This window comes from Bombyx mori, chromosome 10 (genome assembly GCF_030269925.1).
Source record: "Bombyx mori chromosome 10, ASM3026992v2".
NCBI classification, from domain to species: Eukaryota; Metazoa; Arthropoda; class Insecta; order Lepidoptera; family Bombycidae; genus Bombyx; species Bombyx mori.
Window position 1 is genome coordinate 8,652,752 of NC_085116.1, and position 23,989 is coordinate 8,676,740.

Below are 23,989 nucleotides of genomic sequence, written 5' to 3' on the forward strand. Positions count from 1 at the left end.
AGCCAGACTCGCGGCCCACCTGGGTTTTGGTGTTAAGTGGTTACCGGAGTCCATAGACCATAGGCAACCGTTGTAACTATACTTGAGACCTTAGAACTTATATCTCAAGGTGGGTGGCGCATTTAAGTTGTAGATGTCTATGGACCCCAGTAACCACTTAACACCAGGTGGGCTGTAAGCTCATCGACCCATCTTAATTTAGAATGAGAACAATAAATCGAACAGAGCTACTGTAAGATTTATTTTTTATTGCCTTTGGAGACAATTCTGGCTCACCTGATGTTGAGTCTTCACCATCACGGATATCAATAATTGTAGGGGCGAAGCCACACCCCTGACTATTGACTTTGACTCTCCTCATACTTCACTTAAAGAAGGAAATGTTATAAGGTCAAAGGGACACCGAGAAGGGATATTAATTTTAAAGCCGGACCTATGACCGAAACGGTCTTTGACGACACACAATGAATGACCGCTGTGGCTCTAGAAAATAAGAAGTGAATGACGTAATGGTATAGGAGTATATTACGGGTCATCGTAAAAAATCATAATATCACTCCTCAACGAACATACGGTTAAAGACTACAAAGAAAAGGATAATCCCTTCTACAGGTTTCAAACTAACCTATTTATGAGATCAAAGTTAGCGAGAATTCGAGTTCGAGATTGCCTTCTTTTGGTTTTTAATGTAAGTTTTAGTCTTTTAGGTCTCTTAGAAATAGGTTAATTCTCAGTATCGTTCGTATTCGTCTTTCCCAGAGTGTAAAAGATACTCTGGGGCCTTAGTAACAGATATCGACATAATTACTTCAGTGCACCACTTAGGGCATCGGTGACCTACATGGCAGTCAAAGGGTTAAAACATACTCAAGAGAGTCCCTTCCTCAATTAATTCTGCTTCTCCTAATTTGCCGGTGGCATCCTAATTATTATAAGTTTTTTTTTCCTACCGATACTGATAGCCTTCAGAGGCTATATCAGCTTCGCCCTAACGTGTAGGTGAGCTCACGGGGCTCAAACCAGAGTTGTGCTAACACTGGCCCTAGCAAGAGCAGTGCTTCGCAGAATCTACCACCAGATCGGAAACGCGACCTACTGAGAAGATCCGGCGAGAAACTCAGTGGGCTGTGTCAGTGGGTTAATTCGCTCGTCGAGTCCTTCGTCGCAAACGACGGGTTCCACGAGGATGATGATCGTTATAAGATATACGGCTGGGAGCTACTAACACTGCCACGCAGTAGGTATCTATGCGTCTCTATCTCAGGATAAGAGTACTCTTATTTCCATATGGTCGTGATTTTGTAATGTATGTAGGCTTATGTTAAATCCGATACACACCTAAGAGTTACAGTGGGGGAGGGGCTTTTTTGTGTTGATGTCGAGGCCAGATAAGGATGCACGTCATCGATAACCACAAATAAAAATATCAGATATCTACAAAATAATTCTGCTTTTTAGAAGATAGCTATAGCATATCTTGAGATGTGTATCCAATGCTAGGTTGGAAGACTGATCAACGTTAATAGTAATTCCCAAAACGTACGTAGTGGTTACTTAGTTCAGATAGTCATACTTAATATTTCTAGTAATTCACCTATTCATGTAAATGTGTACGAGTATTAGGTATTATAAAACCCTGCCGAAGAACCAAAATGTCTGTAATTTTCCTATTGTTTTCCATTATGTAAATTAAAATACAAGAGAAATGGTAAGTCAAAGCTGATCGTTCGTTTTAATGAACCCTGAACAGTACATTGAAGTTAGTAACGCAAGCGCAGAGCAACGTTTCATGGCCATCGCCTCGCATGCGCGAACTCCCCTCTTCCTGTCGACTTCCCCCACTACTGGTTGCCACAATCGCATTTTGTTTACCAATTGCTTTGCCTCGATTGACGAGTTAGTCAGGGCAGTCGGTCGAGTAACTATAACGACCTCGCTCGTTCTCGCGTACGTTCATAATTCACAGTCGCGCGTCGTCAGCGACGCACGCGACTTATAATCACCGCGTCATGACCCTGTGACGTGATATTATGAACAAAGCCGAATCTTCGACGGAAACCGCCGCGCCCAGCGTGGCGATCCACGTGGAACAGTATGACGACTGTCAGGACGTCGAAAGCTCAAAGCTTCTCAACCTGCAAGAACCGGCAGCTACAATTAATACCTCTGCACCAATGAGAAAAGTTAAGAGCTTTAGTGACACCCAAAAAATTCGTGATGTTGCCGCTGCTTCCGGAGCTGCTTCTGCAAGAAGTTTACGACCATATGAACAAGTGATTCCTTACCCTGAAGGATCCGAAAACGGAACTAACCAATATGGAGCGCCATCGGTTCGATCCCTCGCTTCAATCGGCATGGGCTGCACCGATGGTCGCAAAATGGTTATTAGACGAGTACCTACTTCGCCCACAGAATTGTTCCATCTAGTGCGTCCTCCTACGTGAGTACCTCTCGGAATAACACATCCTCTGACTTGCCATTATTCAATTGACTATATGGACATCTTTATAACTTTAATATCCATATGAGTATTTTCTATTGTCGTCCGGTCCCACGATCTTAGTAGTATGTTAGTGATAGATTCTTATTGCATGCTATTGAAGCATATTTGTTTAAATAAGTATTTTGATAAAACGATAAAACACATTCAGTATTACAAAAACATTATATCTATATCGGTCTTAATCTGATTAAAACAAATTATAATTAGGAATTGAAGCAACGTGCATTGCGCGAAGCATTCGTCGTTAATTTTATAAAGTTTGTTGTATGTTGATAGTTACCTAATCATTAAAATATCAATTGAATCGTTTGTACCCAAATAATTTTCAAAACTATTTCAATTTTGTCTTTTTATGTTGTGGTCGAAGATTGTGCATTTAACATTCAGGCGCTAAATTTATTTAAAATTTCCTCTGTCATTCGTTTCATTCAACTCTGTGATTCAACTGTTTCAATTATAGCAACATAGTTTTTCACAATTCTCGTATTTAGAACACTTACTAAAGGTATATATTAAAGTACATAGTCGTAAAAGTATATATACTATTCTTATGCATTTGGTTCCCGCATATGTATTTGCTAAACAAAACAATAGTTGCAACGTAAGAATTCATATCAGTGATAAATCAGATTTGTTCAATCACGGAGATCCATAAATCATTTTATCACAGAACTTACATAATGTTCACAACGTGCACCGGATTCAATACGCCATGAAATTATTTTTAATCAGAAATCAACTGAAGTCTTTCATTGAACATTGTACAGTACCTACTCAAAGAGTACCACCACACTATTGATAAAGATTTCTCTTTCATTAATCTATGTGTGAGACGAGCTGATGTTATTTAGGTATTGACTTGATATTAGATACACTGCAGAACATAAGGAACAAATTATTTTTTTATTATATACTATAACAGAATGATGATAATAGAATAAATTTGGATTAATTAAATTTGGAATGATTAATAACGTGAATTGTAAGCTTTTATTTTTATTTTTAATAATCAATATTTAATTTTAGTAATACATTTTCATAGGTTTTGTCAACATGTAATTAATTAATGATAACATATTGTTATTTCCTTTCCTGGACACAACGGGCTCAAGGAAATAGCAGAGACGTAAATATACAACATAAAAAGATGTGCATATTATTAAGTTCTAACACAACAAGGTGATTTTCCTAATATTTGATATTTGAAATTATTTTGTAACTAAAATACTTTGCAAAATAAAAAAGTCTGATTAATTTAGTTTTGATAGTCCGTAGAAAATGTTAGTGCTAATGAAAATCGAAGTGAAGTAATTATTTTGGCCAAATTGATTTATTTATTAAGGTTTTATTTGATAAAATAACATCTATTAACAACACAACAGTACAATTTATTTAATTGTTTTTTAAACAAACATGGATTCAGTTAAAGCTACGAATTTATCATTTGCAATACTATCGCTGATAAGCATAAATATCAACTCTGCAAAGATTAGGATTGAATTCCGTTATCATTTGCTAATCCGCCAACCGTGAACTTAATATTTATGACACATTCGAAAAATCATAATGAAAAAAAGAATTACAATTAAAAACAACGAATTTTAGTAAAGAATCAACATAAAGGAATTATCTGTTTTAGATTTATCTTTATTCGCCATTCTACAACAAAATTCATTTTATGTTTTCTACACATTCTTAAAATATATTAAAAAATTGTGTATAAAAATGTATACTTGCTAATGCGGTGACTTTAGGAACGGACACTAACAACATTTTAATGCTACATAAACGTTATAATCTCGCTTATTATTTCTACTTTGTTAGTTCGCGCACTATATTCTAATGACCAAACAAAAATTAACCATGTAAGTAATAAATAAGTATTTACATCGGTTTTTGTGATTCGTTATTACTACAGTAATTACTCAAATTCTTGTGTTCGACTTACGGGGGCCTATCTATATCGTCTTCTATCACTATGGTAATTCTATATTAATCATAAATTTAACCAATTATAAACAAAAGTAACACGAACACAAATCAATATAATTTATCTCAATGTCTGCCTACATGGAACCTCCATCAATCCCGATACTGAACTTGCATTAGGGTGTTTTTCCCCTTACCTATGCTGATAGCTTTGAGAGACTATTTCAGCTTCTCCTTGAAGTGTTGGTGACCACACGGGGCTCAAACCGGAGTGTTGCTAACACTGGCCCTAGCAAGAGCAGTGCTTCGTTAGAACCACCAGATCTGAAACGCGACCCACTGAGAAGATCTGGCGAGAAACTGTGGGCTGTGTCTATGGGTTAATTTACTCGTCGAGCCCTTGGTGCTCTCTTGAACGCGGTGAACTAATAAACATCATCTCTCCTGTATTATAGGAGTAGCGTAGAAGTGATATATTCAAGCGGTCCGCAAGACTTCAAAATCGATCACTTAATAAGGCCAATGTCCACTGCGTTTATTTAGTCCTTATACATTGCTATTAATAAACACGGTGTAATAAACACTGGCCTAGTATATATTTTGTCTCTTTCGACCTTATGTCAAATTGAATGGTAATGAAAAAGAAATGAATAATCTTTTATTACACAACGGCTATTTATTAACTATTACAGCCTAAGCGAAGGCCATAAACTTTCATAGTTTTACCCAACTCGAATACTATACAAAAGCCTAATTCAAAAGTAACTTCCATGATAGCAAAAACGTAGTCAACAACATTTATAAGTAAAACCTACATATTGATATCGGTTTATATCAGTCACACGATTTGATGCGCCATCCTTAATTCCTCTTCCACAAGGGAGATCCTAACTTCTAGAGTCGTTTTCCTCAAAGTTGTAAATTCCCTCATGGATCACTTTCTCTGTGACGAGGACGGCATCACGCTATCCAAGTCTGTTGTTTGCCATATTAAGTATATTAAAAATGCTATATTTTAGTAAAAGGATAACACGGAAACGGTGCAAAATACTGCAGACTCGTATGTGCTACTTAAGGTAGCTATTAATAGATATCTCAATCGAAATAATTGAATATAATTTAATTTAAAACGTTTTTGGATTATAAAAATGGAACAGAAGACTTTGCTTTTCCGTTACCGTGAAAGAAATATAAAAGAATAAACAAAATTATTTTACGACCATAATAAAGTGTTGAAAATTTAAGTGTCCTGCTTGTTTATTATTAATATTGAATGATCATTATTTCATATTTCTAAAGTCAGAGAATAATTTATAAGTACAATATTAATATGATAACAATGAAGGAGCATAATTAAATCAAGTTATAAGTTTTATCATTATAAGAGAGAATTGATTCGTTGTATGATGTGGGTTTTATGAAATGCTATAGAAGTTCCTAAATAGCTTTTTATTAAATTCGTAATTGATGACGCATATTAAAAAATTAAAATTTAAAATCTAAATTCTAACAAAATTTATTATCAACCTTGAAACTCTGATCCATTTATTATTGATTAAAAAGGAAGAGTAATGAAACTATTATAATATAATTGAAATTATATTATTCCATAAATATAGAATCGAAGCAAAATAATAATCATGTAGGTACTTCTGTTTCTATTAAGGCAGACAAAAGTACACAAGACTTACGTAAAAAATACTTTTCATTATCATAATCGAATTTCGGTATTTCATCCAAATAACAACAAAACTGAAAACCTTTATCTGATGTGTATTTTAAACTTTTGTGATCTTGAAATGATAGTGCATCGGTTCGTGTGCCAAAGAACGATAATCACTACATAGTATAAAACAAAGTCGCTTTCTCTGTCCCTATATCCCTATGTTTTCTTAAATCTTTAAAAGTATGCAACGGATTTTGATGCGGTTTTTTTTAATAGGTAGAGTGATTGAAGAGGAAGGTTTATATGTATAATAACATCCATTAAATAGTGGAGAAATCAATAATAAATTAGTTTCCGAAGCGAAGCGAGGGCGGGTCGCTAGTATATGTATAAATGAACTTATATGAATGCTTTGCCACGACCGTTTTACTCGTTCCGTTCCGGACAGGTAACATAACAAGTCCATTGTTTAAAAGCCGTGACGTCATCTCGCGGTAAGGCTTAGTGATAAAAGATTTTAAAAGTAAATGATGCATTTTACATTTATTTACATTAGTGTCAGATTCCAACATTCAAAACAAAAGGCTTACATTGATTAATTACTTTGTAATAAAATCGCTTCGATTCCTTACTTCGACATCCATTTTATGTCTTTAGTCCCAATAAAGACATTTTTGATCCGCATCAGTAATACATTATAACAACAATTCAAAACTTACAGTACGTTGAAGTCATTATTGAAATTATGTAAGTAGAGCCTTCGGTGACCGTGACCGGTGAAACATGTTTTAATATTTTGTTAATTCATATTTTTTTATTGCTCTTGTCAAGCATACGGCTGGCCCACCTAATGGTGAATTGTTACCGTCGCCCATGGACTTGAACAATGCCAGTGGCAGAGCCAAGCCACTGCCTACATATATTTATCTGTAAAAAAATTTACACACTTTTCAAAGGGGATAACCGTATTATATGAGTGTACAATTTTAATTTATTTTATATTTATTTGTGCAAGAGAAATGTCAACAAATATTTTATACTTGAAACTAGGATTTCCACTACTACTTCGGACTAACATAGTTGTTCCTATTTGCGAGACATTACTACCATTTCTTCTTTTCAGAAAGGTAGGATAGTAAATAATTAATAATTGCATATTTGCATAGTTCATTATTCTCTTTGCATTAATTGTAAGTCTAAATTGTTCATAAAGCCAAATTTTCGGAAATTATAAATGTTCTGAAGAAAAACACATGATTATGAAAAAAGGGGTTCCGGACAACGAAATTTTCGAATGGTTCGAAAATAAATAACTTTGTTATTTTGCTTCATAAGTCTCGGAATCGCGAAAGATTTAGTGCGTCCAACATTTTGACAGGGCTACTTGAGACAATCCTAAAATCCTGCGATGATTATGTTTACAAAGAGTTTTCGTCGTTTGACCTTCACGTTGAGACGATAACGCTGCAACCCAGCTATCTGCTCACACATATCTCGCATACGTCGTACGGATACAACGATTGATCGTGCGCCAGTACCGGTCGGCCTTATCACCGCCTACTTGATAATGATTTTAAAATACGTTTACGTACTTACGCGTTGACAGCTGAGGATTACTCCTGCTTTAAACTGTCTTCGCGTGTTTACGGTTTCGGTAAAAAACTTTCCTGAATACTCCAAAATATAATTAACGAACGCACATGACTATAACATACACGTCGTTTCTGAACGGCAATAAATATTTAAGACTAGCTGACCCGGCAGACTTCGTAGTGCCTAAACCTAAGCCTTTGTATAAAATAAACTTAAAACAAACAAAAGGAATCCGTCCGACGGGGGACACATCAAAGGAAAAACAAAATTGTTATTTTTATTTAATTCCGATCATTTTAATATTTATCTAACCTTTTTAAACCTTCCCTGGACTTCCACGAATAATTCAAGACCAAAATTAGCCAAATCGGTCCAGCCGTTCTCGAGTTTTAGCGAGACTAACGAACAGCAATTAATTTTTATATAATAATATAGAGAAGAAGAAGATATTACACTTTTGTTTTTAGCCAATGTTAAACAAACAGCCGTCTGTTGTTAAAGATTAGGTAGAATAAAGGCAACGCAAGACCAATTAAAATCATGACTGTATCGTATGATATCTTTATTGAATCTACACGAAGGTTAATTAAAAATGTTAATTGAGTTATCTATTATATTTTTATAAAAAGCAATAACTAGTGCTGCAGTTTGTTGACCTCGCATAGGGTCAACATCTTCCCAACGATTGTCATCGCCTTTCATTTGAAGTAAAACAGCAAGTGACATTCAATTTACGATTCCAACAGTTTACCGCCAGGAGAATATTGAACTCATAATCCAATAAAAATCAAACTGGCTTGATATAAATTTAAATTTTCCAAAAAGCTATGTACTGAATTCGACGTTTTTTTCAGTTTTATGTTTTAATTTGACCTTCACACAACCTTAAGCCGGCAAGTTTTTCTTTGCCTTTGCCATATACCATCCCGCCGTGGGATGAACTCCACGGTATTCCTTGAGAGTTATGACATGCGCTTCAATGAGAGTCCATAGCAATACGCAGCTTGGCTGTGCCTTCTGGAAATGCGGATGTTCATGAGTGGCAGGGACCACCCACCATTAGGTGCGTCGTTAGCTTGTCTGCCTTCGAAGACAGTATAAAATAAAAGAATTCAAACGATAATAAAAAATTGTAGATATTATAATATATTCTAAAAATCACTTCTTTGTTTTCAAAGCTTTTCCGCTTTAAAATTTCTAATTAAAATTTAAACTGTTAAATTTCACTGTTTAATTTACAAAGGTAGTCTTGTTTTATTTATTTATTTCCCAATTTCTATTGTAGTGATCAAATACAATACAATTAATACAATTTTGGTAATAATTGTGGCTTTATATATGTAATGCCGACCTTTATCTATAGCTCTATACATGTATGTACACATGTATACATACATATATGATATGGAATATTACAGAATGATATAATGAGGAAACAATAGGCTTATATAAGCCTATATATATAAGCCCTTAATCTCTTTCAAAATTAATATTTCAAACAGTAATATTATACTCTACGAAACTGAACTCTCTTTTCACTGAATGACACGACAGGTGAGCGATTCCGTCTAGGAAAAAACATTTTTTAAACTAAAGAGTTTAAAAAGGTTTTAAATGATCAAGGTTTTTTCTTTACACATATATACCTATATAAATATACACACATATCATTATTGTTCATATCCACATTAATCATATCCTTATAATAAACTTTATGAATGAAAATATATAGGATAAAAATTACAAACAAATCAAAATCAATATTCTCTTTATTTGTATATTTAAACGTAAGGTGTTTTCGAGGAGTATGATTATAATACATCTTAAAATGCTTAGAAACTATCACCTTATACAGTCTAGCCTTTGAGCCATTTCTGACGTCACGTTAATCTTCCGCTGCTGTAGATCATTCATCATTGATCAGACCAAACAGCTCACTTTCATCAAGGTCGTGGTGCGTAAAAAAACTAAAATTATTTTGATGATACTCAGTCAGAGGGTGGAATTTTATGCTTGCGTAAGTGACCAGATGATTATCATGGCAATACTTTTGCACAATACATATTTGAATTGTATTATGAGTAAATGCATAAAATAGGAGTTCAACGTAATGTAATGTAATACAAAGTTGAATACTCATAAACTATAAGTAATGTTTGCAATAATACCTTTTAACAAAAATCTTGAGTCGTGGGAAGGAAATAAACAACAGTACCGCTACTCTGAGGTTTTTCACCGGTAGTATCCAGTTAGCCTCTAAGACGCTATTGCCTATTCCGACATTGGTTTTCCCCCACCCTCGGTGGTAGCAGGATGCACCCCAAACCAACCATTACCACGTCAAAAAACGAATTTATCTACTACAATCAAATAGTGCTTAATCTCAATGACAGTAATTTTAAAATTAAATTAGTAGTTGGACATCGGTTCGCCTCTTTGGTCAAATGCTTAGTGGTTATCTTCCGGGCCTATTGTAATCTTCACCCAAGATTTCCTCGAGATAGTGCTGTAGTAGAAAGCGGTATTCGAGTATGAAGGCTAGCTTCGTGGGGTCTTCTCCTCGCAACTTAAGTCATTTACAAGTAATTGTTGCTCAGGCTGGAGCCTTTCAAAGGCATAACCGTCAGATTTGGTTATCTTCTCGAGAAAAAATGCAAAAATATACCTTGTCGTCGAGTGGTTACACGCTTCCCGCTAGGGTATCTTTCAGTCAGTTCACCAGTTTCACGATAACGTTACCAGACTGCAATAAACATACAGTGAAACAAATTCGAAATTAAATACTAGTTTTAAAATTGTAATTTGACACCCCTAAATGTCTAAAACCATTATTTTATTAATTAGAATTCAATTTACACCAAAGTTTAAAGCAGACTATTTCCACCTGCATTACAGCTTCCGAATTACATATTTTCGATAAACCAGTTTATAGAAAAAGTGTTTAAGATGAAGGGTGAAGATAAAAATTAAAACTTAAATTTAGAAAAACAAGTAATCTTCATTTCATGACAAAAATATAAATAGTTTGCACAATCAGAAAATAGAAACAATATAAATGGTCATAGATATGGCAATAATTAAATTTAAAAAATCGTTGATATTTACCACAATCTGGCTATCGAATTTTATACACATGACGTTTTATTCTGGAAGAACATTGACCGCCATACAAATAAATTTTCTTTAAATGCCGAACGTAAAAAAATATTCGTCACATTTTCAGCAGTCCATGAGGTTAGCCGGAGATTTGCGCGACAAGTGCAGATATTATTACATAGTATTCGCTTAGGCACATACCTACTTATAATACGTATTTGCTATTCTGTTACTATTTGTAAATCAAGTTAGCTGACGATGTCATCTGATCAATAATTGATTGACATAGCTACATACGACATATATATAGCAACGTGTCTATTATACATGTTCATTCGTTCTGTATCTTTAGTCCAGTCCATAACAACTTACCATGCTCTACCGAAGGTCTGTTTCATAAACATTTTACTAATTCGAAACCAACTAATGGAATGTGTTTTTTTTTTTTTTTTTTTTTTATTGCCTTTGTAGGCAGACGAGCATACGGCCCACCTGATGGTAAGTGGTCACCGTCGCTCATGGACGTCAGCAATGCCAGGGGCAGAGCCAAGCCGCTGCCTACCATAAAGAACTCTCCGCAAGCCTCGTTTGAAGAAGGACATGTCATAGCGCTCGGAAAACACCGTGGAGGGGAGTTCATTCCAAAGCCGGATGGTACGTGGCAAAAAAGATCTTTGGAAACGCACTGTCGATGAACGCAGCGGTTCCAGATAATATGGATGAACTCTGCTCCGATGGCGGGAGGTGCGATGATAGAAAGGAGATGAGGGAATCATCTCCATATAACGTGTTTACTGTAATTTATTACATTTAAATTATTTTATTTTGTTCTAATTATTCTCTTGGCTTCTTCAATGCGTCGCCTTATTGTCTTGGACCGATTTTGATCTTATTTTTTAAATGTGTGCAAGTGGATCTCTGGATGGTTTCTTAATAGGACCCAGTGGGTCGTACCACAATTGGATTCTAGCTATTTTTATTTTCGGAGCCAGACGAGGTGTCCACTCTTGTTTTATATAAATAATTTAATTTAAATTGTTTTCCCTTATTGTTTCCCTTGTTTAATATAATAAATTTCAAATAAATTGAGTTTTCTGTCCTACAAAATGACGAACAACTCGTTATCTATTAAGTTAGCTATGGCGCGTGTGCATTTGTATCTAATCTAATTTCATCAGCAAACACATCAGTTCATTAAAACACAATGTACTTACATAAATTACCTGAGACATATGGAATCCTTTACGGCTCAAATTATTTTTTAAACAAATATTTGCATTCCAAGTACAAATAATCTTCAGTTAATGTAATTTAAAATTATTCAGAATTCATTTTCGCTCCTTATACTCTAAACCGCGCTACTGTTACTTCTCGTGTGCATGTAATGAAATAGCAATCCTATTTTCAGACCCCCCGATGAAGATTCGGCATCCCACGAGAGTGACTGTGAAGAAGAAGAAGAAGATGCCGCAGTACATTTGAAACCCCGAAGGCCCTTTTGGGCTAACAAGATTCAGTTCGTGTTGGCATGCGTCGGATACTCCGTTGGCCTCGGCAATGTTTGGCGCTTTCCTTATCTCTGTTACAAAAGTGGAGGAGGTAACGTGATTCTCTGATATGTTTTTAACATCAAGTTCAAGGACGCATGTCACACTTTTCCATTAAATAAGGTCTGAATCAAAATTTCGTCGCAATAACGACATAGGCTGTATGGTAGATGCTCTACCACAAATAAATAACGTTATCTCGAGACCGTGACACGAAATTTCCCACTGAGTTTCTCGCCGGATATTCTCAGTGGATCGCGATTCCGATCCGGTGGTAGATTCTGTCAAACACAGCTTTTGCTAGGGCTAGTCTTAGCAAATTCTCTCAAGTTGAGCCCGTGAACTTAACTAACCATCCGGGCCTAATTGGAATATACCCTCATTCTACCAGCGAATAGGTAGGAAAAAAACAAAAAAAGCACGAAATTTCAAAGATCGCCATTGACTGTTGGAGTAGCGGCTTGACTGTACCCCTAGTGGCCGTACGATCATCTGCCTACAGCGACAATAAAGTAAAATACAATGACCAATAGGTTATGTTGTCGTTCAATAGCAGTTAGACTGAAGCCGTCTGTCTCTCCGTCCGTGCCAGTTAAACAAAAACTTATTTGAGCTTTCTCTTCAAACGATTTAAATTACTCTTCAATCGTAATTTCTAATCCTTGTGTAGGTATTTAACGAATTCGTCATAAGTTCATTTGATATATATTTTAATAAGGCCTTCTTAATTTTATATATAGAAAAGTACGCTTATTTACGGACTCATTCATGCGATTTTTTGTTTACGACTGCCATTGCTCCGAGTACATAACTAATGGGCAATATTAATTTTTTTAGCATTTTTTTAACAAGGTATTCTAAATTTAAAATATAAAAATTTGATAATATTTGATAAATTTAATAATGAACAATTCCAAATTATTTGTTGTTTACGATTCACATTATCTATTGATCCGAGCAACCAATCGACAATGTTACATTATATTAGAACTTAAGAGGTGTGAACAACGAGCATCGAATTCTACTTAACACGCCCACTTTATAATTCTTTCCTTCACACTTAAGATTTAGTTTCACCTGAATGTGTTATTCGGAATTTTGTTTAAAATTTTATTAATTAAGTTACGTGCTCTCCGACAACTGAATAATCTAAAACTTTGTCAATTATTAGAGACCGTTAGGAATAAAATTATTTAATTGTATGATTTTTTTAGTAAGCCATGTTTCGCCGGCCATCTTACAATCACCTGACCTTGAGCGGTCACCAGAGCCCTTAGTCCACAACGCGAATCCCTTCTCATACTTTTCCGGTTATTCTAGCTTCAAAGCAGACTGTATGATTCGCGTCTGAGTAGAAATACGGCGCCCGTCCAAGCGGTCTTGCAATCATCATGAATCAGAACGATAGCAAAGTTTTTAATTTTTAAAGCTCTAATTTTTGTTTCTTGGTCTTTTTACGTAATACTTTTGTGGAGATGTATAACAACGGAGGAAAGATTTTCTACCGAGCGGATGATATTGCTCGGTAGAAATCTCTGATGCTCGGTTGTCTTGAAAATGTCTTAAGCGAGATTAAGGCATCTGTCAAATATCTTGCGTTGTATGATGGCTACCCGCCACAAATTCGTATACATATTTTTTAAGCTAACACATTTGCACTCGGTTCGCTAATATAGAATCGTCTCGACACTCGGCCGGTGTAAATTAACTCATTAAGATGACAGAGAGATCGTGTCCGTCGTGACATTGCATTAAACTCAACTATTTAAGTGGCAATGGCGTTTGAAATTAAACAAGCACGAAAAATGATCCACAATCAGATTGACCATGAGGACATCGATTATCACAATTTTTTAGCAGAGCGTCAATTTAGAAACGTGATCAATAAAATTAACACACTAGTTGGAATCTAAAAACGAGAAAATACCTCATCTCAATTAACTGAAATGTGTAGATATAGTTTTGTTACGGCTTAACAATATCGAACAATTTGTCTCGAAGACAATGAAACGAAATCAAGCCGAAACTTTAATACATGACATTAAAACGGTTCTTCAATTGTCACATTTGGAATGTTCCACATCATGTCGTTATAAAGTTGCTAAATTAAACTACTAGCAGTTTTACTGCAACTAACAATTATATCTATTTGACAAACTTAATCGGTCCTTAAGGTGCTTACTACCTTTTTTCTGTAATTATATAAAAATACGAAGTAAAATGACGATCAGCCGTAAAAAAATCAGACAGACGCGACCATGTCACGAACACTACCATTATAAGTTCATTTGGACACACCCACAATCCAAATACACCAATATATGTATTTACAATCATTAACGAACAGCAAATACGTTATGTATATAAACCGCGCGAGATCGTGATCTGTGATGTTTGTGTCATCTGTCACTAATAGGAGCTATTGTCGGCGAGGTACCAACTCGAACCATCAACACGACAACACGGTGTGAATTACAGCTGATGCTTTCTGTAAACTGACTCTTCACAGTAAACAAGTTTTCAAGATATCAAATGATTTATCACAATTAACTAATTACGTGAGGTATAGGTGCCGGGCAAATATTAACAAGAATTTTTCTACGCTTTTCGCGTTAGTAAAAATTTACGAATATAGTGTTCAATTGTAAAATATGTTGTAAAATATAGTGTTCACTGGTGGTAGGACCTCTTTAGTCCGCGCGGGTAGGTACCACCGCCCTGCCTATTTCCGCCGTGAAGCAGTAATGCGTTTCGGTTCGAAGGGTGCGGTAGCCGTTGTAACTATACCTGAGATCTTAGAACTTATATCTCGAGGTGGGTGGCGCATTTACGTTGTAGATGTCTATGGGCTCCAGTAACCACTTAACACCAGGTGGGCTGTGAGATCGTCCATCCATCAAAGCAATAAAAAAAAAAAAATTTATATATATCTATAAACTCATGTATGCATGTTTTACCTATTAGAAAACGTATCAAATTTCGTACCGACAGTATCTACGTACATAATAACTGAAATTTAAAACTACCGATTTCTGAGCATAGAGATATTTTGTATTCCCGATTGTCCTCCTGCAGTTTGTCTAAAATATTTTTGTACTCGTAGCTTCCCTTCTTCATTTATCTTTTTTAATCAATCGTTCATATCAAAATCAAATACATTATCAGAATTACAGGAAAAATAGCTGAATCTATTAGTATCCGTACATTTATGAATTTTGAAGAAGTCGAACATGTTCATCTTACCGTTACCATTTTAGTGTGGTCACGACCACTGTATTAATTTATACTTAACCGCGTCATAATTATAGTTATGTAAAAATATTAATCAGTAATTTAATTGTATTAATATTTCAGAAATAATGTTCGAGGTTCAAAAGTTATAAATGAACCATTTTGAATATCTTTGCTAACTCAACACGGTTCAGTTTAGCGGATCATGCATGTTGTGCCTTTAATGTGTGAATTCATATATTCAAGGACTTGTACCACTATAATTTCACTTTTTTCTGAAAGTCATACCTAATTAACATAACGTAAAGTGTTCGCGAATGCTTACATTTTATTTTTAGACAAAACGCCTTTTTTTTTTTTACGCCTACTATACAGAATCTGTAAACAATGAAATTGACGTTCTTTATTCTACATTATGCAACGCAGACGTATGATATTCTCTAGTATAACGGTTAATTGGATTCGGGCAGAACATTCAGGCACTTGGATAAGAATATTATTTACTCGTTTTTACGTAAAACTTGGAAATTTAACAATCGATCTATAGTGTTGCTTGGTCCATATTTTAAAATAGTTTTCCTGCAGCTATAACGGATAAGACTTTTTTTGTTCTTTCTTATCAAAACAAAAAACTTATCAGCTTCCTGAATTAAAAAAAATAGCACCTCTATATTTTTTACTTCTTTGTGCATAACTTATCCATATTTCATATCATGCTGCATGCACCATGCATTGCTGTGACGGAAGTCACAGGCATCACTTAAGTTACCTTTGGTTGCAATTATTTTTCTGTTCGTTAGTATAAAACCTAGTACATAATTATACTCCATCTTCCAGAGTCAAATTATTATGATCAAATTCCTCGATACCTTATATGTGTAACATATAATTTACGATTTTAATGCAAGTGGCTTTTTCCTTTTTAATCACAAATTAAAGCTCGCTCGCAAATTAACGCTCATAAAATTTGTACTAAATTTTCATGATATTTTTAAACTAGTGTATTTACGTTATTAATAGCCATTAATCGATAAGAAAGCGGGGTAACAAATATATAAAAAATATGTAAAAAATATAATGTAACTATACTGAAATAAACTAACTGTTCTAAACTAAACTAAAAGTATGAGTAATCGCAAATAGACAATCTTATTACATTAATGTATATTACTTACTGATACATGAATGTAATAAGATATCTAAAAAAGATATCTAAAAAATCATAAAACTGAAACTTAAAATATTGAAATTGCGACTCGAGAGGCACCTACAATACCACGGATCTACGAACACTTAAGCCCTTTATCCTTTCAAGAATAGAGGTTAATTAGATAATGGTAATAATGGATTAAAGGCAATGGGTCATCTGCGAACGTAATTGAAAATAAATTGAACCTAAACTACATACCTTAATAGTGTAACTTAAATTAAAAATTCAAAAAACGTTAATGGCAAAAAAATCACGATAGATACAGCATCTAATCGTCTATGTGAATATTTTATATCTCTACCATCAAAACATTAGGAATAAAAAAAAAGTTGCAAAAGATTATACAGTATTTATCCATTTTCCGTCATTTTAGGCAAATTGACACAATTTCACGGAGGATCCTCCTTGTTAATATTTTATCCGACGATTAAGCAGAAGTACAAATTTACGTCCGCGGGCATTCAATCTACGCTTAACTACTTCCACATATTTCTTGTTTAGTAATAACATCGTCACCTTACTGTCCAAATCAAACACCCCACCAAATTATATCTTAAGAAGAATACTAAAATCAGTTTTACACAGACAGACAGTTTATAGTATCGTCTAGTGATGTAGTCATCAAATTATATGACATCGCTACGTGTTATGCCGAATCTTAATACTTACCATTTTTAATCTTCCACAGGTGCATTTTTGATACCTTACTTCATAATATTGTTAGTTTGCGGCGTCCCGATGCTCTTTATGGAACTGGCTATAGGGCAATACACAGCTCACGGACCTATAGGAGCTTTGTCGCAGATATGTCCACTTTTTAAAGGTATTTTTAATAGTATACGTACAATTCCTTGGCTTTAGTAATGTGTAATTAATGCTCAGACCTAATTCGAATCGAAACCCAAGAAGCTGAAATTTTAACTGTAGGACAACATTTTGATAGATACATATATTATATACAAGTCACCGTGACGTAGGTTCATATTGAATTCGTATGTAGCGATGCACCGGTGTTCGAATCCCGCAGGCGGGTACCAATTTTTCTAATGAAATACGTACTCAACAAATGTTCACGATTGTCTTCCACGGCGAAGGAATAACATCGTGTAATAAAAATCAAACCTGCAAAATTATGATTTGCGTAATCACTGGTGGTAGGACCTCTTGGGAGTCCACACGGGTAGGTACCACCACCCCGCCTATTTCCGCCAGAAGCAGTAATGCGTTTCGGTTCGAACGGTGGGGTAGCCGTTGTAACTATACTGAGACCTTAGAACTTATATCTCAAGATGGGTGGCGCATTTACGTTGTAGATGTCTATGGGCTCCAGTAACCACTTAACATCAGGTGGGCTGTGAGCTCATCCATCCATCTAAGCAATAAAAAAAATCGTTCACAGTTCACGCTTAAGTTGGGAGTAATGCGTGGGATTTTATTTCTAGTAAAAAAAAATATATATTACGGAGGCGATCTTACACCCCTCCAGGATAAGCCTATGCCTGGCTGCTGCCTCCGATCCAACAGTAATTCCTCCCTCCATTGCCTAGTTGAAGGAGCCCATATTGCGAGCGATATTATTGGAATGCGCTAAGCGCCACCTAACACTAAAATCACAATTATATTGAACCGGTATAACCTAAACACTTAGTTATTATTGAAAAATAGTAAAGTAGCAAGATTTCATTATTTTTGAAAATTCACCGTTACGATTAAGCAGGGTTGGCAAATTTAATTTTTGATAATGCCTGTACTGTTACGTTATTCTAGCAACGCATTATAGCCGACGCTCCAAATTTAATGCGAGTAATAAATACTGCGGTTTTTTTTATATTTACTGTGACTTCTTCTTTACTTTTACAAAAACGCTTTTTTCTATTAACAAAAATCGATGATGATGTAAATAAAAAATGGTGTTATGTGACATGGATGGTGGATGATGACAGTGGAATTTTTTACGACTAAATAATGTACAATTTTAGGTGCAGGTTTAGCGAGTGTGGTGATCTCATTTTTAATGTCCACATACTATGCTGTGATAATCGCGTGGGCAATTTATTATTTCTTCACGTCTTTCAAAACGGAAGTACCATGGGCCAGTTGTTCAAATCGATGGAACACGGATATGTGCTGGGTGCCAAACCATAACTACACAAAACCGAATGGATCTCAAACACCCACCGAACAATTCTTCGAGTAAGATTATATTTTAGGTACCAAACTAAACTGATTTTTAACCGGGATAATGGACGTTTATTAGAACTGCTTCCAATACATTTAACGCAATACCCGTTGCAATAATGAATCATTTACTTGCATGAATAAGTCATAATTAAATAACGAAAAATTAGATTATCATTAATCTTTGTATATTTTCAGGAAGAAGGTATTGAGTATGAGTGCCGGTATAGAATTTCCTGGTGGCATGCGGTGGGAATTGGCAGCTTGCTTGGTCTGTGCTTGGGTGTTAGTTTATTTCGCCCTGTGGAAAAGTATCAAGTCATCCGCCAAAGTTCGTTATATCACCACGACACTGCCTTTTCTGCTAATTTTAGTATTCTTAGGTAGATCTCTAACACTCGATGGGGCGGACAGAGGCTTGAGATTTTTCTTCAAACCAGAATGGGAACTTCTAAAACAATCCAGACCATGGGTTAACGCCGCTTCACAAATTTTCAATTCCATCGGCATAGCGTTCGGATCTATGATCATGTTCGCTTCATATAACAGATTCGACAACAATTTTCTACACGATACTGTGGCTGTAACATTGGTCAATGCAATAACCAGTCTCATAGTCGGAATATTCACCTTCGCTACTATTGGAAATATCGCATTTGAACAAAACACACCGGTCAAAGATGTTATCGCAGATAGTAAGTAAATCCTTATTAGTCATTAAGTCAATGCGGAAGGTTGAATTGAAAGATATACTTAATACATTTTTCAGTGAAATACTAAAATATGAAATGATTCACTTTTACTCCATTAAAGATTTTATATAAAATTTTCTGTCTCATAGGTCCCGGACTTTTATTCGTGGTTTATCCACAAGCAATTGCAAAGATGCCAGCTTCGCAACTTTGGGCAGTTTTATTTTTCTTTATGTTCCTGTGCCTTGGCCTGAACAGTCAGGTAAGTTTAATAAAATAAAATTTTAATTCAAACTTTATTTTTTCCCAAGAAAAATGACTATTATTACTTTGCATCATCTGTTACTAGTTATATTAATTGGCAACATTACGAATTAGATGGGTACCTACCCTTTTTTAGTAGTGTGAGGTTGAATTACCGGATCAGTAGGTGCCTCATGTGTTAGAGTAATATTTTGAAAAAAGCTCCAAAAATAATTACCTAAATAAGAAACCACGAAAACCAATAACAATAACAGCATCTTACAAAGGTCTAGAATAACACCACCCAACCCAAGACGTGGGCGTCGTAAAAGATTAAGGGATTTACAATAAAAATGGCAGCAGCGGTTTCTGTGTATAAGTAAACGTACTACGATCTTCAACTGCCATTTACTGGATGTACCTACAAACAATTCAGAGAACTCCTTATGAAAGTTACGGAAAGTTACAAAAGACAGAGAAAACCGAAGTCCGTTAGTTAGAGGTTCTAAACGATATATGAAAACGAGATTATCGGCAATCCAAATGGCCCTCTTGTATATGGAGAAGTAGCTAGTATTGCGAAGCCCCCGCCCAGAGATAAGAATCGACCAGTACTCGACGCGAGGCCAGACTTCTGCTTTATAAAAGCACAAGCGTGCAATATCGCTTCGCTTCACTCTAATGAGAACACCTAATATTTAAGAAGCGAGCTTACCTTTACCTTACCTTCTGAATGACTCTGATTCTGAACACTGCTCGTAATATCGACCTCGATAAGGTTGCAGGAATATTGATATGATATCCTTGGAATTACGGTTACATGACAAAGGGGTTCTTCTTCGCAATTAACGTACCAAGCTGCGCTTACAAAAAGGTAGAAAGATTGATGTCTATATAAGGTATAGACCGTCGGTCTGTTCTACATAATAAAACAAAAAAGGGCGTAAAGTAGTAGAATATACCAATATTAATATATTATCAAGAAACTGTACACTAACTACTACTACTAACTTTATACGTATACAAAAAAAAAAGTTAATTTTGTTTGTTTTTTTTTACAGTTTGCCATTGTGGAAGTTGTCGTTACTTCGATACAAGATGGTTTCCCAGATATGATCCGTAGGAAACTTGTCTATCATGAGCTCTTAGTATTATTGGTGTGCGCGGTGTCACTCGTATTCGGCCTACCACATATAATACATAGCGGCATATACATATTCCAATTAATGGACTACTATGCCGCTTCGCTCAGTATCACGTATCTTGCATTTTTCGAAGTTGTTGCCATAGCTTGGTTCTATGGAGTGGGGAGACTTTCTCGAAACATTAAACAGATGACAGGTAAGATTAAAAATACTAATATTGATGATTGATGATTTCTTCATTCGTCATTGTTATGTCATACCTATGGCAGGAACTATTTTTGTCACTGTAGACAGTATTAGTTATATTTCAAAATTAATATAGTTTTGAAACCAGGCTCGTATAATATCTACATACTTACATGTACATGTAAACAGTAATTTACCTATTTAAGTATACGACGTTACAGCATTTATACAACAATCTTTTGCTTACCGAGTAATCAGTTAATTAAAGAGACGAAACATCTATAAAAGCCATTGCCGGATGTCCCTTATAATGGGAATCACAACAATTTTTACATACATAATAACATGAACTCATTCATTTTTAAGCAATGTCATGAATCATTACTATTATCAAGATTGTTATTTAACACGCCCTAAAAAGTTTTATCTTTATATGATGTATTTAAGTATATAATAATTTAAAACTAAATCTGTTATTAGCTAAAACATAAGCAATATTTATTTTTGACATCAGCAAATAATCATGTGGTTAGTTTTTATTGTTGCTTGCATAAAACAGTGCTTAGTAATTTGATGATTCACAAGATGGACGTCACTTTTATCCTAACAACAGGAATCGAATTTAATAGTACGCCTAAAAATTAAAACCCTTCTGAAACTCCCTTTACATATATTTTATTTTTAAAACATATATTTAACACATGTATTTACTTTTACAGGTCGACGTCCGTCAATTTATTTCCGATTTTGTTGGCTGATTGCTACACCTGCTCTATTAATAGCACTATGGGTGGCAAGTCTCGTCGATTATACTCCCCCCAGCTACCGGCAGTACCAATATCCAGCATGGGCACAAGCAATTGGTTGGATTATCGCCTCCCTTTCCTTATTATGCATTCCTGTGTACGCTGTAATAGTCGTATTTAGAGCACCCGGGGAAAATTTACTTGAGGTTTGTCTATTAATAATAAATTAAACCCCTTAATGGTTTTAGTGCAGTGCAATAGTCATACTGTTTTATTGCAAGCTCTCTCTCTCTCTCTCTCTGATAATTATAGCAGTCATCTCCATGTCTTTACAACATGTATTTAATAGGACGCGATAAAAAGATTACTGGCACGATTATTTTACAAAAATGTCATATAGTTTACGATGTTCTAATCCTCAAAACGAAATGACGTGTATCGGTACGAACTGCCTAATGTACCTACCTACCAAACTTGCCAATCGCTTCCTACAATATTTATCGTAAAGATAAGGTTTGAATTTCCCATTTTTTTTTCTTACAGAAATTACGTTATTCCATTCGCCCGAGTTCTATTTGCGACTGTGGCGTGAATGGTTGTGATATATGCTGCTCGGAATCCGAAACTCCTGAAGATAAAACTGTTATAACTTAGTTTTTATTTTTATTTACTGAACATTGGAACTAAAAACATTACATGAGGTTGATCTACGCCAAATACCTACCTACCTACATAATTACGAGAATAGTCACTTGATATCTTTAGATAAACAAGGCAATAAGATAATAAAGACGGTCTTCCATCATTTATCATTTACAATGAGTAAGAAGTCAGCACTCGACCTAAAATAACAATTATCTGCCTATCTAACTTCACAGTCACTAGTGACACAGATATCGCACTTGAATGCCTGCTAAACACTTAACGATCAATTTTGCACAAAACACACAATCAATTACATTCAAAATGGGTACTCTATTAGCTAATTTTTTTCGAATACATAATTGTTTTATGGCTTTGTTTTGCTATAACTTTTTCAGCAATCAATCGAAAAAAACGTTATGTTACTACTGAATAATTCAACTAAACTAGTGATGAAGCGTATTACAAACTAGATACTACTGCCCTGAAACTATTTCTACAAAATATCAATCATGGGTTCCGGTTTGAAAGGTTTAACAGTCTTGATACAAAAATGATTAACTTCGACCTCATGTCTGAAATATCAATTTTTAAATACAAAAAGCAGTATTACACATAAATCGAATGATTTACAAGTTATATAGCTTTATAAAACATGTAAGTACAATAATAATTCTAACATAAGTTTCATAATTTTTCATCCTGTTGTTCTCTTAGTTATATATAATATGTAATTAAGGGCTGCATTTCCAAAACATTCCATAAACACAATCCAACGAAAGTAAGTCATTTTTAGTTTTTAATAAACTTAATATTGTGTTCTTAAAACACGGTGAAGGAATATAACATCGTGTAATAAAAATCAAACCCGCAAAGTTATAGTTTGCATAATTACTGGTGGTAGGACGTCTTGTGAGTCCGCACGGGTAGGTACCACCACCCTGCCTAGTTCTGCCGTGAAGCAGTAATGCGTTTCGGTTTGAAGGGTGGGGCAGCCGTTGTACTGTTTAAAGTGAGACCTTACAACTCATGACTCAAAGGTGGGTGGTGGCATTTACGTTGTAGATGTCTATGGGCTCCGGTAACCACTTAACCCGAGAAGGCCGTGAGCTCGTCCTAAAAATAATAATTGAATCATTGCTATTGTTTGTATTTATTTTAATCATTGACATTAAATTAAAATGACTGTCTAAATTATTTATCTGCAGTGTGGTTGTCCAACCATTCCATTGGAATTTTTATGTAAAATTGTATTTTCGCATGTGAGATTAAATATTGAATACATATCGACCAGTATTTGTATTTTGAATAAGTTAATGTAAATAATGTTACCAATAGGTACTATCAAGTGTTATAATATAATAAATGTAATTAAATAAAAA

At 34.9% G+C, this 23,989-nt stretch overlaps 1 protein-coding gene and 1 long non-coding RNA gene across 3 annotated transcripts; one reads left to right on the plus strand and one right to left on the minus strand.

The window, feature by feature from the left end:
* Positions 1-1,177: 1,177 nt before the first annotated feature.
* On the plus strand, positions 1,178-23,989 carry LOC101739258 (sodium- and chloride-dependent GABA transporter ine). 2 transcript variants are annotated; one of them, XM_004924781.4, is made up of 9 exons: positions 1,178-2,440; positions 12,196-12,386; positions 17,464-17,598; positions 18,755-18,968; positions 19,152-19,648; positions 19,795-19,907; positions 20,950-21,229; positions 21,939-22,171; positions 22,509-23,989. In XM_004924781.4, the coding sequence occupies exons 1-9, from the start codon at positions 2,031-2,033 to the stop codon at positions 22,617-22,619; spliced, it is 2,184 nt and encodes a 727-aa protein (XP_004924838.1). In that variant the 5' UTR covers positions 1,178-2,030; the 3' UTR covers positions 22,620-23,989. The 2 variants fall into 2 exon arrangements, with proteins under 2 accessions (XP_004924838.1, XP_037869253.1); XM_038013325.2 differs by lacking the exon at positions 1,178-2,440 and adding an exon at positions 11,050-11,174.
* LOC134199521 (uncharacterized) lies at positions 8,237-11,076 on the minus strand. The gene is made up of 2 exons (XR_009974043.1): positions 10,797-11,076; positions 8,237-10,434 (listed from the first exon to the last, which is right to left on the minus strand). It is a non-coding gene; the product is annotated as an uncharacterized LOC134199521 (long non-coding RNA).

Coding starts and splice junctions, on each gene's coding strand:
- LOC101739258 (XM_004924781.4), top strand. CDS start 2,031: ATGAACAAAGCCGAATCTTCGACGGAAACCGCCGCGCCCAGCGTGGCG. Junction 2,441..12,195: donor CATCTAGTGCGTCCTCCTAC/GTGAGTACCTCT, acceptor TCCTATTTTCAG/ACCCCCCGATGAAGATTCGG. Junction 18,969..19,151: donor CCCACCGAACAATTCTTCGA/GTAAGATTATAT, acceptor GTATATTTTCAG/GAAGAAGGTATTGAGTATGA.